The sequence below is a fragment of the Trichomycterus rosablanca genome, chromosome 8 (genome assembly GCF_030014385.1).
Source record: "Trichomycterus rosablanca isolate fTriRos1 chromosome 8, fTriRos1.hap1, whole genome shotgun sequence".
Lineage (NCBI taxonomy): Eukaryota > Metazoa > Chordata > Actinopteri > Siluriformes > Trichomycteridae > Trichomycterus > Trichomycterus rosablanca.
Genome location: NC_085995.1, coordinates 32,087,674 through 32,100,765, shown reverse-complemented (window position 1 = coordinate 32,100,765; position 13,092 = coordinate 32,087,674). Strand labels below are relative to the sequence as shown.

Below are 13,092 nucleotides of genomic sequence, written 5' to 3'. Positions count from 1 at the left end.
GCAGTCAGGTTAATTGGAGACACTGAATTGCCCTATAGTTGAATGGGTATGTGTATGTGTGTGTGTGTGTGTGTGTGTGTGAGTATGTGTGTCTGCCCTGCGATGGACTGGCACCCCATCCATGGTATTACTGTGTGCCTTGCGCCCATTGAAGAGCTGGGATAGGCTCCAGCATTCCCCGTGATTGGGTAAGCGGTTAAGAGAGTGAGTGAGTGAGTGTATCTACAAGGTGGGTGAACCTATAAGTTGGGTCTATTGTAATAGAGGTGCTTTATTAAGCTGAACACTCACTAACTGCCAACTGTTCTGATGCCCGTTCTCACATACAGCCAGCACACAGCACACTCCTCCGAGTGCAAAAAAGCACACAGCACGTTTCTGTCGGCCTGTCTGAAGCTTGTCCTGCGTTTGAGCTGTGTGGTGTGTGGCGTGTGCACTTTGCAGGTAGAAATGAGTCCTTTAGAGAACGCCAGCGAGGTGATTGAAAACAAAACCCTGCAGTTGCGCACTTTGATCGCTCAGTGCCAGATGAGACAGATGCAGAACATCAACCCGCTCACCATGTGCCTGAACGGTGTGATCGATGCCGCTGTCAACGGAGGACTCGCCCGCTACCAGGAGGTACTGCCCACATCTCACCCCATATTTTAAATGTAGTTTATTTACTCATAATGTTTCCAGGTGAGGTCGCACTGAGATTCCAAATCGATTTAGTATAGGAAGTAACAACAGACGCAATAAATAAACACAGTTAGGAAACATTACCACTCAAATTACAGAGTCATGGTCTTGGATTAGAATATTAAAACCAGCAAGATGAACAAAAGCAAACCAGATGTGGGATCAAACCCAGTCTGCTAAAACAGGTCAGTGGTAGCTTAAAGTGTACTGTTTGAAAATCTGATTGTGTAATTACTTTTATATATGTTTATGTATATATATATATATGTATATATACACACACACACATATATATCCAGACCAGGTATAACATTATGATCTCTGACAGGTGAAGTGAATAACACTGATTATCTCTTCATCACGGCACATGTTAGTGGGTGGGATATATTAGGCAGCAAGTGACCATTATATCCTCAAAATGTGTTAGAAGCTGGAAAAATGGACGAGCGTAAGGATTTGAGTGAGTTTGACAAGGACCAAATTGTGATGGCTAGACAACTGGGTCAGAGCATCTTCAAAACTGCAGCTCTTGTGGTGTGTTCCTGGTCTGCAGTGGTCAGTATCTTTCAAAAGTGGACCAAGGAAGGAACAGTGGTAAACCGGCGACAGGGTCATGAGCGGCCAAGGCTCATTGATGCACGTGGAGAGCGAAGGCTGGCCAGTGTGGTCCGATCCAACAGACGAGCTACTGTAGCTCAAATTGTTGAAGAAGTTAATGCTGGTTCTGATAGAAAGGTGTCAGACTCCATGCCTCGACGGGTCAGGGCTGTTTTGGCAGCAAAAGATGGACAAACAAAATATTACGAAGGTGGTCATAGTGTTATGCCTAATCAGTTTATATATATTTATCTATTGATGGATATAAATAGAATATTCCAATATGTGTTGCCATATATTTGGGGGCCTACTGTCTGATGCTTGAAGCTGTTTGCTGGTGAAATGGATGAAAGACAGGGTTGTGGTAGTTGCTTGCGGGTGAAGCTGACTGAAAGCATGCAGCGGATATTTAATGACTATACTTTACTCTCTCACACTTTAGGAGTATTAGACAGTTGCCAGGCAACCGTTTGTTAGCATATTGTGCCTTTGGCTGAAACGATTGAAAGGAAAGAGCTGTCGGCGCGCAGAATCCCAGCGTGCATGCAGAGGGTCGAGACGTACGAATACAGCGCAGACTGAACCGGGACGCTATTAGTTCTGCATCGCTGCCGTTCTGAAATCAGCAGGCCGACTTAGATGAGCAGAATTGTTAGAAAGGGTTATTTATTTGTTTTAATGAGTGCCGCCATGTATACAATAAAATATATGCTAATAGATGCATGAAAAGCTTTTAGTATCCAGACAGTGGAAGATTGTGTGTTACTCTGCCACAATATGCCCTGATGAGCCAAAACATTGGACCATCTGCCTAATGTTCTGTCAAAATAGCTCTGACCTGCTGAGAACTCCATAAAAAAACATATCTATAGTAGTCCTGTGGTATCTGCTACCAGGACGTTACCAGCAGGTCCTTCAGCTTATTTACCTTGCAAGGTGGATCAGCCTGCAGAGCAATGTGGTGCCCAGCCATCTTTTTTTTACCTGTAGAAGGTGCACATGTGCCCGGCTGTCCACTTGATCTTTAAGAAAATATAATTTTTTGGATCATTGGGCCTTTCTCCATTGCTCTGATGTCCAGTTTCGATGCCTGTGTGCACATTGCAGGTGCTTTTGAAAGTGGACAGACGTTAGCATGGGCAATTTGACCGGCTTGCGACTACGTAGCCCCATACACAGAAGGGTTTGATGCTCTGCATGTCGTGACACATTCATTTAGATAGATCACTTTATTAATCCCAAAGGAAAAGTCAAGAACCCCAAAGGGAAAGTCAAGAACCCCAAAGGGTAAGTCAAGAACCCAAAGGGAAAGTCAAGAATCCAAAAGGAAAAGTCAAAAACCCCAAAGGGAAAGTCAAGAACCCCAAAGGGAAAGTCAAGATTTCATCACCAGTATTAAAATGATCTACAATTTGAAACACAGTAGCTCTTCTGTTGTTCCATACTAGATGCCATAGCCTTCATGGCATTATTGGGTATTGGCCACCCAACAACATATTGGTGGTTTGTTGGTGTTTACTCACCACAATTGACTGTGAGAACCCCTAGATGTTTGGACTGAAAGTGATCAGCTTTCTATACTTTCCTGCTGTAATCTTCAGTGACCCCATCAAAGTTCCTGACCCCAAGTTTGAGAACTGATAGTGTACACCCCTACAGCTCAGATTTCTTTACAGGATTTTACATTCACTGATCTTTTCTTGCAGGCTTTCTTTGCAAAAGATTACATTTCCAATCACCCGGAGGATGGAGATAAGATTACCCGTCTCCGAGAGCTCATGTTTGAGCAGGTAATTTTTTCGTGACTCAAAACCAATTCCATGCATTCCAATTGATAGCGGTGTATGTGTTTGTATGCATTTGCTTTTAGATTGGTTCTGTAGTTCTTGGAGGTAAACATAGATTGTTCTTTTCTCTGTCGCAGGCTCATATTTTGGAGTACGGCTTAGCTGTGCATGAGAAGTTTGTTCCACAGGACATGAGACCACTGCACAAGAAACTGGTCGACCAGTTTCATGTGATGAGATCCAGTCTGGGCATACAGGTACCTGAAATGGCAAGGGTACATTTAATTTTATTTCCACATTTGTTAAACTAACAGTATGTTGACACCTTGTGCATGAACGAGAGGTGGAGGAACGGTTCAGATGTGAAGAGTTGAGGTGGTCAGAGTGGATGAGTTTAAATACTTGGGGCCGAGTGTCATGAGTAATGAAGAGAAAGAGTGCAGAAGGGGGACGTGGGTGGTGTAAAGTGGCAGGAGTGAAATCCAGTGAAATTCCTTTCCAAATGAATAGGAGCTGTTACGGCAAAATAAATGGGAGGAGGTTAAAAAGGTTTTTTTTTTTCTTCCCAATTTTCTCCCCTAATCTAGTCGTATCCAATTACCCTGAATGCGTCCTCTATACTGATTCGACCCTTCACCGCTGACTGAGGACGCCTCTCAACTGACGTACGCCCCCTCCGGCACGTACAGTCAGTACAGACTGCATTTTTCACCTGCACGAGTCGAGTTCATACACAAATGGGCTCTGTGTATGGAGGACCACACCCCCATCAGCATTATTCCTCAGCCTGTGCAGACGCCATCAGTCAGCCAGCAGGGTCCGCAGTTGCACCAGTTATAAGGACCTATGAGCCAACTTTTTACCCCTAACCCTGAACAACAGCCAATCATTGTTCATGCTGCCACCCAGCCCAGTCGGAAGACAAAGCTGAGATTCGATACGATGTATTCAAAACCCCAACTCTGGTGCGCTAGCGTACTTTACCGCTGCACCACCTGAGCGGCTGGTTAAATGGTTTTAAATGTCATGTTTGGGTGATCACAAACTTGTGGCTATGGGTTACATGTAAAAAAAAAATATATAATAATTTCTGTTCTCTGTTCAGCCGCAGGAGTTTCCAGCGTATGTGCGGGTTAGTCCGCTACATTTCGCCAACGGCAGTCCTCGGACCTGCAGGACTCCCGTACCCAACGCCATCAGCCCGGACGGAGGCCGCATAGTGACAAGACGCAGGTGTGTGTTCGGCCGCTCTGTGCTTTTATTAATTTCATGTGATTGTCTTCAGTCATTGTATGAATAAATGTCTCACTGACCCATCACTAAGGGCGCATTTACATGAGAAGCGGCAAAACTGCTTTCACACCGGCTGTGCCATTGTTTTCTATGGAGTGTGGCGATGCTGCCTAACTTGCCGCTGCTCTTCCCTAAGTGGCATGCATTGTGCACTTTTGTTGCGTTGTTCTTGCGATTTTTGCGCTTGCTCAAAGTTCACGGCACTCAGAGTTCACCTGATTGAACTCCATTGAGACAAACTGTTTGATATGACGTGATTAAAGTGACTGAGGCTTTACGAACAACGCGTACCATGAACAAAACTTAACATGACTTATTGTATTAAAACGATGACCAAAGAATTCAATTAGTGGATAGAACAGATGGCGAGTAATAATTAAGAGAAGTTTTATGTTCCTGTGTCATTTTTTTAGTACATTAAGCCACATTAAGCTTTTTTAACCATATGCGTTTTAGACTCTCGGAAAAGCTGATTCTTACAATTTCTCAGCACCTCGAGCTGTAACACAAGTTTAAAAGTGAAACAGTGAGGAAAATCCAGCTAAACACAGATACACGTGGATGCTTAAAGAGTGGATTTGAGGGTTATTTTACACAAATGCAGATTTGTGTCGCGGTGCAGATTTGTGCCAAGCCTCGCCGGTTTTGCTGCTTCTCATGTGAATGCGCCCTAATGCTTGGGTAGTGCAGCAGTCTAATATGCTACCTCACCACTGTGGAGATCACAGGTCAGATCTAAGCCATGCATTTGGCCTGGTTGGGCACTCAGTGGACCTGGCTGTCACCTTCTTGCCGCGGCAATAGCCAATCAGACATGTAACGCCGGTGATGCTGAACCGTACATAACATGTTCTCATGTCTTTGTTCTGTTGTAGTCCGCTGAGTTACCCGGCTGTGAATCGTTACTCCTCATCCTCACTGTCGTCTCAGGCCTCCAACGACGTGAGCAACATTACTGGCCAATCAGAGAGCTCGGATGAAGTTTTTAACATGCAGGTACGCTGTAGTGTTGCAGTTGTGAAGGTTTGTTTGATAGTAATTTTCTGGAAACCCACAATAAACTTTGGAAAGGGTTCTTTGAACAGAGACGTAGGTGTTCCAACCATTCAGCTCAAAGTACTTAAACCTTTGCCCTTTATACCACTTCTTAACTCTTTCTACCATTTAAGCATTAACACTCTGTACTAGCAACCAAGTAATGGAGCAATCTTGTACCAGCTATCAGAACAGCTGGTTCACTATTTTTTTCTGGTTTTAAATCATGACTGCTGACCCACATTTTTAATTCTATTCATGCATTTCCCCCCTTTTTCTTTTAACGTCGTCCTATCCAAATGCCCAGTTGTGTCTCCTTTACTACTGCTGATACCTACCCTGAACGAGGAGGGCTGTACCTAACACATGCCCCCTCTGACCCATGTGCAGTAGCCACCACTTCTTTTCACCTGCCAGAGTCGGGTTTATGCAGGGGTCAGTATTGTGTACAGAGAGCCACGCACTGCTATCCATTATTCAGCATCTCTATTCATTATCTAAGCACCATCAACCAGTCAGCAGAGGCTGTAATAGCAGCAGCAGTGAGGAATCCGTTTGACCGTCCTCCCTCAGACACAGCCGATCATGACTGTGAAGGAGCCCGGCCGGCCAATAAGAGCACTTACATTACACTCAAGCACCCTTACCTTTTCACTTCAAGTACTTTAACCACCAGTCCTGCACTTACATGTAAATGAAATGACCTCAGCTACTGATGAGTAAAGAACATTCGAGTGTGTATACAACCTAAACATTCCTTACAAACAAAGCCTATAAAATAAAAGAAATATAAATCACATGTACTATTAGTAGCATTTATGCCTTCTGAGTGTCAGTCCACTTTAAATCCTTTAAATCTAAAGTAATAAGAAATACACTTGAAATGATGTTGACCTTGTCGCTGGAATCACACGGGCTTCATTGCTGCTTTTCTGTCTTTCCTCAGCCGAGTCCATCTACCTCAAGCCTGAGCTCCAATCACTCCGGCTCTCACAACATGATCAACCCGGCTCCCTCAAGCAATAGAGGTGAGTTTTCTTGTGCAGTCCGTTTCGACCGAAAGAACTCTGGTTCTTGAACTGGTTCCGTTCAGGCTTCTTAGAACCTTGGTGCTTTTTAATGAACCGGCCCGCGTTTCCACCAGCTTTTGGAAGCCAGGGATGCGTCATCAACGGTGGGCGTGGCACAGTGGAAATATATAGTACTTACACAATGGCAGAGCGTTTAGATTACCTGCGAGTGTTTGTGCTGTTGTTACAGATGTTCGTCTTATGCAAAAAAGCATCGATCATCTATTGGTGATTAAAAGACGTAGAAGGCGACTTTGTTTGGTATCCACTTTTTTTTGTTTTTGCATTTTTTCCAATTTTCCTCCCAATTTAGTCGTATCCAATTACCCGATTGAATTACACTTCTTCTCTACTGTTGTTGATCTCCACTACTGATTGAGGAGAGCAAGACTGACACACACCCCCTCTGGCACGTTTGATCAGCATTATTCCACAACTCTGCGCAGGTGCCAACAATCAGCCAGCAGAGGTCGTAACTGCACCAGTTATGAGGAACCCTGGTCCGGCTTACCCACCCTATGAACAATAGCCGTCCAGCCCAGCCGCATGGCAGAGCTGAGATTTGATACGATCTGTTAGAAATCCCAGCTCTGGTGTGCTAGTGTGTGTTTTTACCGCTGTGCCACCTGAGTGGCAGAACCTTGGTGCTTTTTAAAGAACCGGCCCTCGTTTCCTCCAGTTTTTGGGAGCCAAGGATGCGTCATCAACAGTCGGCGTTTCACAATGGAAGTAAATACAGTAGTGGCGGAGCATGAAGATTACCTGCGAGCATTTGTGCTGTTGTTATACAGTGCTGGCCAAAAGTATTGGCACCCCTGCAATTCTGTCAGATAATACTCAATTTCTTCCAGAAAATGATTGCAATCACAAATGCTTTGGTATTAATATCTTCATTTATTTTGCTTGCAATGAAAAAACACAAAAGAGAATGAAAAAAAAGTCAAATCAATTATCATTTTACACAAAACTCCAAAAATGGGCCGGACAAAAGTATTGGCACCCTCAGCCTAATACTTGGTAGCACAACCTTTAGACAAAATAACTGCGAACAACCGCTTCCGGTAACCATCAATGAGTGTCTTACAATGCCCTGCTGGAATTTTAGACCATTCTTCTTTGGCAAACTGCTCCAGGTCCCTGAGATTTGAAGGGTGCCTTCTCCAAACTGCCATTTTGAGATCTCTCCACAGGTGTTCTATGGGATTCAGGTCTGGACTCATTGCTGGCCACTTTAGAAGTCTCCAGTGCTTTCTCTCAAACCATTTTCTAGTGCTTTTTGAAGTGTGTTTTGGGTCATTGTCCTGCTGGAAGACCCATGACCTCTGAGGGAGACCCAGCTTTCTCACACTGGGCCCTACATTATGCTGCAAAATTTGTTGGTAGTCTTCAGACTTCATAATGCCATGCACACGGTCAAGCAGTCCAGTGCCAGAGGCAGCAAAGCAACCCCAAAACATCAGGGAACCTCCGCCATGTTTGACTGTAGGGACCGTGTTCTTTTCTTTGAAGGCCTTGTTTTTTTTCCTGTAAACTCTATGTTGATGCCTTTTCCCAAAAAGCTCTACTTTTGTCTCATCTGACCAGAGAACATTCTTCCAAAACGTTTTTGGCTTTCTCAGGTAAGTTTTGGCAAACTCCAGCCTGGCTTTTTTATGTCTCTGGGTCAGAAGTGGGGTCTTCCTGGGTATCCTACCATAGAGTCCCTTTTCATTCAGACGCCGACGGATAGTACGGGTTGACACTGTTGTACCCTCGGACTGCAGGGCAGCTTGAACTTGTTTGGATGTTAGTCGAGGTTCTTTATCCACCATCCGCACAATCTTTCGTTGAAATCTCTCGTCAATTTTTCTTTTCCGTCCACATCTAGGGAGGTTAGCCACAGTGCCATGGGCTTTAAACTTCTTGATGACACTGCGCACGGTAGACACAGGAACATTCAGGTCTTTGGAGATGGACTTGTAGCCTTGAGATTGCCCATGCTTCCTCACAATTTTGCTTCTCAAGTCCTCAGACAGTTCTTTGGTCGTCTTTCTTTTCTCCATGCTCAATGTGGTACACACAAGGACACAGGACAGAGTTTGAGTCAACTTTAATCCATTTTAACTGGCTGCAAGTGTGATTTAGTTATTGCCACCACCTGTTATGTGCCACAGGTAAGTAACAGGTGCTGTTAATTACACAAATTAGAGAAGCATCACATGATTTTTCAAAGGGTGCCAATACTTTTGTCCACCCCCTTTTTTATGTTTGGTGTGGAATTATATCCAATTTGGCTTTTTGACAATTCTTTTTGTGGTTTTCCATTGAAGACAAATTAAATGAACATTTTAATATCAAAGCATTTGTAATTGCAATCATTTTCTGGAAGAAATTGAGTATTATCTGACAGAATTGCAGGGGTGCCAATACTTTTGGCCAGCACTAGATGTTTGTTTTGCAAAAAGCATTGATTAACTGTTGGTGATAAGAGGTAGAAGGTGACTTTGCAGATGTTTAGTATCGACTGGACTTTTGATTGCAGATTCTCATCCGTCTGCTTCTCCACTGCCACTGGACAAACACAAGCATTCCAGAGAGAACGCATGCCTCTCACCCCGAGACCGACTGTGCAGTGGACTATTCTCAAACTCACTGGACCCTACACAGGTGAGCTTTCTCAAAAAAAAGTACAGGTTACTTAAGCAGCGGTGTGCAGAACGTGATAGAATGTGTCTATGTCTTTGCCCCAGCAGAGGATGATGCCATTTCAGATAGATGCCAGTCTGCCAAGATGTGAAGCCATTCTCCCAACAGCAGAGAATGGTATGATCTTTCCACTTTTTATAGGTCAAATCAGTGTGATCATGAGGCATTAGTTTGCAGTATTGGGCGTGGCATATATACTTTGTACAGTTGTGTTGTTACCTTTGGTACAGGCAGTAACAGACAACTGATTGCCTGGTTACTGAAACTGTAGCTTATTACATAAATTGCACCTAGTGACACCCAGGTGGCTCTCAGGTTGCGCAGCGGGATATTCCTCGACCACAGTGTTTCTCAACCTTTTTTCAGTTGCGGCACCCTTTAAAAGTATTCAAAATCTCGAGTCACCCCCAGTCTAAAATGTATTAAAAAACGTACACTCTGCATCCCTCGGACTGCTAACACACAAAAACACTACAGGGATGAGACGTACTGTGGTTGCATTGCATTAAGCTTCAGAAAAATCCTCTCTTGTGAAGAGATGAGCTTGTGTTTGTTTCTGCTTTAAAACATACTCACCATGAACCAATCAGATTTAACATAATTAAACAAGTTTATAGTTTATTTCTCAATTATTTGTCAGTATACCACTAGCACTGCTCATTGTCTGCATGGTTTGTCTGTAGCTCGGTTACGGCTCTCAAACTTAAACTCAAAAGAAGCTTTATTGGCATGACATTCGTATTGCCAAAGCTCAGTTACAGAGAAATAATAAAAATAACAATAAAAAAGAACAAATATATACAAAACAGTTACTTGTGCAAAAATATAAAATAGAATAAAATATTAATAAAAACAGTGCAAAATAATAACAATTAAAATTATAATATTTACATTAATGAGGTAATGAGCTCTCTCTCTCTCACACACCCACACAAACTGATTGTTATTACTACCTCATTAATGTAAATATTATCATTTTTATTGTTATTATTTTGCACTGTTTCTATTAATATTTTATTCTATTTTATATTTTTTGCACATGTAACTGTTCTGTATATTTTTGTTCTTTCTTATTGTTATTTGTAATATTTCTCTGTAACTGAGCTTTGGCAATATGAATGTCCTTGTTTGTCATGCCAATAAAGCTTCTTTTGAGTTTGAGAGTTTGAGTGTTGGTGTGTGTGTCTGTGTGTGTGTCGCTTGCTCTCTCCGCAATACTGAAAAGTGATTTGAATTTTGACAATTAACAGCTCTTATTATGACTGATTAATTCCCTCTACGGATGGAAGCAGAATGGTTGAATTACAGCCAATAAGAAATATATATATATATATTTATATATATTTATAGAGGCGCGACTCGGTTCCTTTTGTTCATTTTAAAGAGCCGTTCAATAGAATTGGATCGTTCGCGAACGACTCATCACTATAGGCAACGCACGCAACCCGTGTTGACGTTGTAGCATGGGGAAAGGGGCGTGTGAGACAAATTTTGATGTTTGAGGCGGCTAATGGTCTACATTTTCATGATAAGCTGACTTTTTTGTATTTTAAATTTATTTCATAATATCAGTAACGTCAGAATATTTTTGACGGCACCCCTGACGAAGCCAGACGGCACCCCAGGTAGTTCAGCAGTTTATTATGCTAATCCATTACCACTGAGCTCCGGGTTGGAATGTCAGTGGTGCTATTGGCCGGCTGGGTGTCTACACAGACATGATTGGTTATGTCTGAGGAGGGGTGGATAAAGCCTTGCAGTGGATTGGTGTCCTGACCAGAGCCTTGGACCCAGTGTTTCCAGGATAAAGCAGTTGATGAAAAGGAAATGAAAATTATTTTGTAGACGTTTTGAACTTTGTAGGTTTTCTGTCTTTCTAAACAGCATGTCAAGGCAAACACATCAGGTCTCTGTCTCCTATGCCAACATCAAAGTCCCCTCAAAAGGTAGGCATCATTCTCTAAATGCTGTTCCAGTATCAATGGTGCCATACAACGATTAGCCATAACATTAAAACCACCTCCTGGTTTTTACACACACTGTCCATTTTATCAGCTCCACTTACCAGGTAGGAGCACTTTGTAGTTCTACAATTACTGACTGTATCCATCTATTTCTCTACATACCTTTTTAACCTGCTTTCACCCTGTTCTTCAATGGTCAGGACCCCCACAGGACCACTTCAGAGCAGATATTATTTGGGTGGTGGATGATTCTCAGCACTGCAGTGACACTGACATGGTGGTGGTGTGTTAGTGTGTGTTGTGCTGGTATGAGTGGATCAGACACAGCAGCGTTGCTGGAGTTTTTAAACACCTCACTGTCACTGCTGGACTTAGAATAGTCCACCAACCAAAAATATCCAACCAACAGCGCCCTGTGGCAGCGTCCTGTGACCACTGATGAAGGTCTAGAAGATGACCAACTCAAACAGCAGCAATATACTGTATAATCAGATTGACTTTACATCTTCAAGGTGGACCAACTAGGTAGGAGTGTCTAATAAAGTGGACAGTGAGTGGACACGATATTTAAAAACTTCAGCAGCGCTGCTGTGTCTGATCCACTCATACCAGCACAACACACACTAACACACCACCACCATGTCAGTGTCACTGCAGTGCTGAGAATGATCCACCACCCAAATAATACCTGCTCTGTGGTGGTCCTGTGGGGGTCCTGACCATTAAAGAACAGGATGAAAGCAGGTTAAAAAGGTATGTAGATAAACAGATTGACTACAGTCAGTAATTGTAGAACTACAAAGTGCTTCTATATGGTAAGTGGAGCTGATAAAATAGACATTGAGTGTAAAAACAAGGAGGTGATTTTAATGTTAAGGCTGATCAGTGTATATATACAGTATATATATAAAAAAATGGAAAGTGAAAAGTATTCTGGTGAACTAATAAAGGCCATCCTGTTGTTCCTACAGACCTCAATTCCTCCCCTCACTCCTTCTCCTATCGATGGTTTACCCGCTGGCAGCCTGGCATCCCACTCACCCGCCCGCTCAGGCAGCTACAGCAGTGGCATTTCATCTCTGAGCCGCTGCAGCGTGTCTGATACCTGTGGAATCGATGCCACGCTACCCGAGCCAACCATACCTGCGGAAAACGCTGTACGGCGCGGGAGCAAGACGCCCCCTCCTTACAGCGTGTTCGAGAAGAACAATCCACGCCGTGTCACCCCATTGCCTCACAGTCTGTCTGTGCCACCTGCCCCAGAGAGCACCAACCTGTCCTCCAAACCGCAACTGAGTCGCGCCCAGAGGATCAATTCAGAGTCCCGGCACAGGATCACACCGAGGAAGGTGTCCCAGCTGTAGGATCTCAGACTCACAGTGCCAGTTCCAGTTATTCCGAATGTTTAGTTCTAGTCAAGTCAAGACGATTGAACTTGTGATACGATCTTAGACGTTTCTTCTACATTCAAGGTGTTTTATCAGTTTTTCAGCAGTGGCAAAAAATGCTTTTTTTTTTCAACAGAAGGATTATGTTCCAGATGCTGTTTATTATTATTTTTTTGAATGACCTAAAGCGGAACTAAATTGTTTGTGTTTATACTGTATTTGCAGACTTGCTTGCTTCAGCAGTGAACCCAATCTTCTGTATATTATAAATAGATGGTCTGGGCGTGAGTGCCACGGCCAGCGGGTGAGCTGGGCATCCTCTGCAGGTGATTTATGTTTGCAGATGTACCGTTTTGTTTATTTAGCATGAATGACTTTATATGATGTTGTGAACTCTTTGGAATTACCTGGATTTCTGCATCATCCTACTTTTATGCAGGCGGACGACAAATTAACTTGCACGTTAACGTTTTTTTTATGTAGAACAGTGACAGAGCAGCAAGGAGACACAAGGACAAAGCGACATGCAGCACTGATTAGAGGTTCTTCATTTTTGCTTAATTTTAGACATGGCACGGCTAGGTTTAACTTC

At 43.2% G+C, this 13,092-nt stretch overlaps 1 protein-coding gene across 1 annotated transcript in view; it reads left to right on the top strand.

The window, feature by feature from the left end:
• Window positions 1-12,578, top strand: part of dock4 (dedicator of cytokinesis 4) — a 128,661-nt gene extending 116,083 nt beyond the window's left edge. The window contains exons 43-52 of the mRNA XM_063000064.1: window positions 445-621; window positions 2,985-3,068; window positions 3,203-3,322; window positions 4,171-4,298; window positions 5,234-5,354; window positions 6,340-6,421; window positions 8,985-9,109; window positions 9,196-9,265; window positions 11,033-11,094; window positions 12,084-12,578. Coding sequence (XP_062856134.1) covers window positions 445-621; window positions 2,985-3,068; window positions 3,203-3,322; window positions 4,171-4,298; window positions 5,234-5,354; window positions 6,340-6,421; window positions 8,985-9,109; window positions 9,196-9,265; window positions 11,033-11,094; window positions 12,084-12,476 — 1,362 coding nt within the window. The 3' untranslated portion in view covers window positions 12,477-12,578. The remainder of the gene's footprint in view (window positions 1-444; window positions 622-2,984; window positions 3,069-3,202; window positions 3,323-4,170; window positions 4,299-5,233; window positions 5,355-6,339; window positions 6,422-8,984; window positions 9,110-9,195; window positions 9,266-11,032; window positions 11,095-12,083) is intronic.
• The last annotated feature ends 514 nt before the right edge of the window (window positions 12,579-13,092 follow it).